Source organism: Fonsecaea multimorphosa (assembly GCF_000836435.1).
Source record: "Fonsecaea multimorphosa CBS 102226 unplaced genomic scaffold supercont1.11, whole genome shotgun sequence".
Taxonomy (NCBI): Eukaryota; Fungi; Ascomycota; class Eurotiomycetes; order Chaetothyriales; family Herpotrichiellaceae; genus Fonsecaea; species Fonsecaea multimorphosa.
In genome coordinates this window covers 71,255-77,254 of record NW_015971645.1, presented here as the reverse complement: position 1 = coordinate 77,254, position 6,000 = coordinate 71,255, and the positions used below count along the sequence as shown (strand labels likewise).

Below are 6,000 nucleotides of genomic sequence, written 5' to 3'. Positions count from 1 at the left end.
GCGGACAGGTTCCCTGTCGGAAAGCGTGAGCCAGAGCTGGTCGCAAGGACCGCTAGCGCGGACAGGTTTCCTGTCGGGAAGCGTGAACCAGAGCTCGTTGAAAGAACCGCCAGTGCGGATAGATTTCCTGCCGGAAAGCGTGAAGAGTAAGGTAAGTAAATCTGAGCCGAGAAGGGCGCACCATACTTCACACAAAAGCAAAATTCTTATGGATCTCTTACAGACTCTTCTCAGTTTTGGAGACGGAGACGGAGATGGAGATGGCAGATATCGACGCTGCAGAGAATTGGCACATAATAGTTCCCGACGGAGTATCGTTGTGTCACGTGTTGCACTAGTCCAGGTCAGGACTAGCCTGATACTGCCGCATCTTTTAATTTAAACTCGAGTCACTGACTCTCTTGTACTTCTCAGACAGACAGAAGATTCTCAACAAACAACACTCTGCCATTGCGGCAACCTTTTCCTCTCCTTTGTTGTGGGCTAGTGCTACACATTCATTTGTCGTCTTGCAACAAACTGGTAGCAACGCTTCTCCCTTTGTTGTGGGCTAGTGCTTGACTCACTCATTTGACGTCTTGCAACAAACTGGTAGCAACGCTTACTCTCCGTTCGAGACCTTATTGCAAGGTGGAGATCGATCCTTGAAGGTCTTCCTGGCATTGCGCCCGGTTACTCCTCACCCGCCGCCTTCCTCACATCCTACTTACTCGTCGAACTCGATCCAGCTGGCAGAGGCTCGAATAGCCCGATAATTCGAAGAGCAACACACCTCATTGCGCGATTCAGACATGGTCTACCTAAACTCGCGAAAGGGACACAACCCGGTTACCGCTTGCCAAACATGTCCACCCTTGTCGACGCCTTTGACACTCGGTCCTGACCTCGTCGCCGTTGACAGGTTTGCTCTTTATCAACACCACCAATATTTCTCCTACTTCGAATTCCCAATAGGCGGTTAATCCCACTGCTTCCTGCGCTTCCACCGGACTCGTTTGGCAACCTTCGGGCCCATTCTTGTCGGAAGACGTTTTTTCACACCAACTTTACATCAACATCAATCAATCAATCCATCGGTAATGTGGCATGAATGACCAACCCTCATTGTGCCTTCGCCAAGACCAGTGAAAATTCCAAAATTCGACGACTACTTCAGTTTCTTCATCTCTCGAATTTCATCTTTCAAACGTTCATCACCTTAGTCACATGACAGTTGGCCCTCGGCCAGGTTGAGGTTAGCCTACAACCACCCACCACTGTCCTTTAGTCTAGTTAGTCGAGTCACTGACGCTCTCTCTTAGATATTCAACAGGCACATTCAACTCAACGGCCTAGCTACTTCTCTGCCATGGCGGCACCTTTTCCCTTGTTCCTTCATGGTGTGGCCACTGGATATTACAGCTCCCCAGCAACTGGTGAAAGAAATGGCCCCTTGACAACTATCGACATCGGGACTGCCCTCTCGAACCACGTCGGAGGATCATCGCCCGACTACTGGCTTACCGGGAGCGCTGGGTATTAGGACTGAAAGCCTATGAGAGGATGAACTGGCATTTTACAATAGAATCCCTCTATCACCGCTGGGTGTGGCTCTCACATACCTCTCTCCTCGCTCTCAGTATCAAGCCTCGCATCTGTCGCCTTGAACCTGCTAGTTTGGACACCACTTCTGAACGCTCCTTCTAAGCTAGAAGAAAGCATTGCATGCCATCCAGAACATGCAAGGAAGAGACGGGAGACTCTGTAACTCGACTGAGTGGAGGGAAAGTGTATACTTCCATGTTTGTCCTGCGGTGGCCTGTGAAAGCGCAATGCTGAGAGGCGGGATTCCAACAACATATTCTGCAACTTCTCAGACGTTGCTGACTTCTGCGATTTTGGATCCAACCAATACCTCGCTACTCTCTGCCTGTGCCTGCCAGTTTTGAGCCACCTGCACTTTCCCACGCTCAAGCAAAGCCGTTAAAGCTGCACCTTCCACAGGAAACCATGCCTAGATTTTCTGCCTGTCAACACTGGCTCTTTCTCCTTCGTTCTCTCCAGTTTGAACTGCGGGGCGTTGATCGCAGACAGTACCAGCTCCATATGATCATGATGGCTTGTCAGCTTGCCTTGCATTGAGCTTTAAGGTCATACGCCGAATCGGAATCCTCGTGCAGGCAGCCTTCAGCTGCTCTCTTCGGTAGCCCTTCCACCAACCTTCAGCTGCTCTCTTCAGAAGTCCTTCCACCAGCTTTCAAGCGCTCTCTTCAGAAGTCGTTCCGCCAACCTTCTGCCATACAATCGCATCAAGATGAACACGGTCCGAAGCCCACAAGAGCCCAATATCGAGCACACACGAGGCATTATCGTCATTGCACGGAAGAGCTCTAGAGTGTCTCTGGCTGCCGTTAAACAGCTAGAGGATCGGAACAAGACTCTGATCAAATTCTTCACTCCTCGATTATCAGGCGGCTCTTCGACAGAATGTACCTCTCTGGTTCTGAATGGGTTTTCTTCCAACTACAACATCCAGGATTCCCGGAAGAACGAGCTTGCCATCCTGAAGCGGAAGATTGAGACATATGATGCAGAGCCGCAAGCCCTGACAAGCCGTGCCTGCATTGTTGTCAGTGGTGATGACGGGTTTTTCACAAATATTGACGGCATATATGGCTTCTTCGATCGTTACAAGAATGTGACATTGATGCTGGTCGTCTACCATGGAGAAAACCAATACCTGGAGTACGAAATTCGAGACATTCTTCAAGCAATCTCAGAAATCAAGTCACACGTTGCCAAACCCACTGATCCGTGTCACACCTTGGTCAGATCCTGGATTGGTATTGCTGTCAATAAGGAGATACTCGCTCAAGCAAACAGGGATCTCAAGAGATTCATACCCCAGAAGAGGAACGCCTCAATCGTGTATGGAGAAGACCCAATTGCACTGGAACGTCCTGACAAGTCTGTTCTCAAGGCGTCCAAGAAACGTTCTGTTGTGGAGAAATATGGGATTTCCATCAACGATGATGGTGACCGAATGTGTCCCATACAGGACTGCAACGCAAGTTGGCCAACCCTGGAAGGACTTCGAGACCATATTCTCGATCACTGCCGTCAAGCTGGAAAGTGCGTACTCTGTGGTGACGATCGCAAAAACCCATTCAACCGCGAGAGTTTTCGTCTTCCCAGCGGACCCATGCGACGTGGCTTTACGAAACTTCAACGCGAGCACATGGAACGTCACTTACCACCCACATATGATTGCGAAGAACAAGGCTGCAGCAAGAGCTTTCACACCGAGTCCGACTATCTACAACATCAAGAAGGACACGAGCAGAGCCAACTGATCAATTGTACTCAGTGTGGTCAAAGCATCAGAAAGACATATGTGACGCAACATCTTCAAGCCCACTGCCCTGCCAGAAATAAGGCGAATGACGGTCTGATCAGATGCGGCATATGTCAAGCCGAATTCTCAAAAGTCGACATGTTCCACAAACACGTGAGAGCCGCGCATCAGAGGCGAGATGAAATCGTCGGTACTGCTACGTTAGCTGGTCTTTTTTCTGCGGGATTGCCTGGTCTGGGATTGGATGTTTCTGCGGCCATTGAAGAGTCTACCAGACTGAACGCTTCCTCGATGGCTATCCAGCACGGAAACTACTTTGATACGGCCCAAGCACCAAATGAAGGGAGATGGAAAGTCAATGGAAAGAGTGTTGGTCATGCTGTAGGATTCACAAACTGACCATATCGTGCACGACACCATTCTTATATGCCGTGGCAGAACGGTGGCTTCGGAATTTGTCTGACGAACACAAGATTGAGGAATGTTTGGAGGTCCAAAGGTTGATATGATGGCATACATTCGGAAGAGCTTCCAAGTATTCAAAGCTGCCAGCCTGCTGTCCGTGGTACTCTTGATTCTTGAAGAGTATCGAGTTCTTTCTTCTGATCGTTGGTGAGGGCAAAGAGTTCCAGTCATCCCTGAGTGGTACTCACCTGTTTAATGCGTACATCAGAAGTAGTTGACCATACCTGTGTAATCAATCAGAAAGTATCCAAAATGCACTTCACATATCCACTGTTAGCCAGGGTCGTCTTCCATCTTGCCATACAATTCTCCATCAATCACGAATCCATCTCTTTCCAAACGCTCCACTTCGGCTCAACGATCACAGCCCTCCCCCGAACGGAATAGTCCAGTGCAGATTAATAATTATTATTGATAACGATAGTCCACAAACGGAGTGGATCACTTTCCCATTGCCGTCCGATTATCTAACCCAGTTGCAACACCAACCTAACGGAAATCAACTATATCTACTCGGAACTATATGCATTGGACATCTCGTCATCTTCCTGACAAGTGCACGCATTATGCCCTTTTTTGGCGTAAGTGCCACAGCGCCTTTCTCTCCCTGGAGCGTGTGGAACCAACTGAATTGATTGATTAACTAGCAACTACTGAAGGTGGAGACTGGGTGGTAATAAGTGTCGTAGTGTCACTCGCCTAACCTACCCAATGTAGGTCGAGTCGGCTAAACTTCCCAATAGGGTTAGGGCAACAGCTTCGAACCTTCCGAGATCTGTCCCGGCTGTGTTTCTGGTCGCTGCTTGAATGCGCCGATTGGTGAATAAACGAATGTCTACTCGAAATATAGAAGAAACCAACGTTCGATGCTGAGATCAGGCGTCCAGTATGGCGAATTGGCCAAGAGAAAATAATTGTGTCTGACAGATTGTCATTCATCTCGACTGCCAAATGAGCCTCGTCGCTGTATCTTGAAGCCAAGACCCTGACCAGTCCAAATGTGGCAAAGCGCAGGGCGCAATTGACTATCTTTTCAACTTACTCTTCACATTCGCATTGCCCTCTACCTTTTGGAAGTAGTAGGATTAAGCCCTCATCATTCCCAGCGCGATAAGAACCTAGCGAGCGCTTCCGCGATGAGAACTGCTCGCCGAACAGCATAGAGCTCATCAGGTTCGTTTCCTACCTTTGCGATAGAGCTATCAACCTCCTCGGATGTTGACCGCGACGAAGGTGACTATCAACTACAAATACGGACATTGATTCCAAGGGCCGTGGAAATTGCAAACTGCCTGGCGTGCCACGGTAAGTTTGGGGACGAAATTCTTCTAAGTATGAATGCCTCCGGCAAGCAGGGTCTTAGAAATTTCAACATGCCTTGCGTGTCGCGACACGTTTCAGGCTGAGAATTTTCTAAGTATAAATGCCTCCCGCAAGCAAGTCCTTAGAAATTTCAATCTGCCTGGCGTGTCGCGACACGTTTCAGGACGAGATTTCTCTAAGTATGAGCGGGGGAACGCTTGGGAATGCCTCCGGGCGGGAGCACACAGGCGCAGGGACGCAATTACTGTCAGTGGTGATAGCGCTTCCACATAACTCTCCGTCTTCTCCAGAAGCAGCTCTGTTCCGGCAGCATCTTCAGTTTGTTGTTCTTCATCAAGCGTGGCACCATCAACAAGAATTACTAACATGTAGAGGTACCCTGCCGTGCATAAGAACCATTATCATCGCTTGTCGCCAAGGCTAATTGCTGGTAGTGAAGACGCACAACAGCACGAAGCATATTGATGACAGCCTTGTCTCCTCTTGGCGAGAATTTTTGATAAACTTTTCGACAAAACCTCACCTTCCATTTGATCTCTTCTCTCCATCCTTGCAAACTCTGTCAAACCACCGAAACTTTCTCTCGAACAGGCTCACCTTTATTGCTTCATCTTTCTTCGTCTTATTACTCTTTTTCCATCCCAACCATGTATCTCCCGCATGGGGCCACCTCTTCGTGGTGCGGGAGACGAGTAGCCAGTTGCACCCAGCAACTGGTGAAACCAACGGCCCCTTCGCTGCCCGCTTGATATGTGTATCAGTAACCCGGTTGCCGCGGGCAGATTGTCGTCTGCGCAGGCTGGTAAGCCTGTCTTTAAATCTACCTTCATCCCAGCGAAAGGCTTTCTACCGATCAGAAACCTCTCACTCTACCCCTT

General features: G+C 49.1%; 1 protein-coding gene across 1 annotated transcript; it reads left to right on the top strand.

The window, feature by feature from the left end:
* Positions 1 to 2,293: 2,293 nt before the first annotated feature.
* On the top strand, positions 2,294 to 3,733 carry Z520_06021 (uncharacterized protein; the record flags this gene model as incomplete). Its single annotated transcript, XM_016776524.1, has 1 exon — positions 2,294 to 3,733. One exon carries the CDS (start codon positions 2,294 to 2,296, stop codon positions 3,731 to 3,733), a length of 1,440 nt encoding a protein of 479 aa, XP_016632066.1.
* Between the last annotated feature and the right edge of the window lie 2,267 nt (positions 3,734 to 6,000).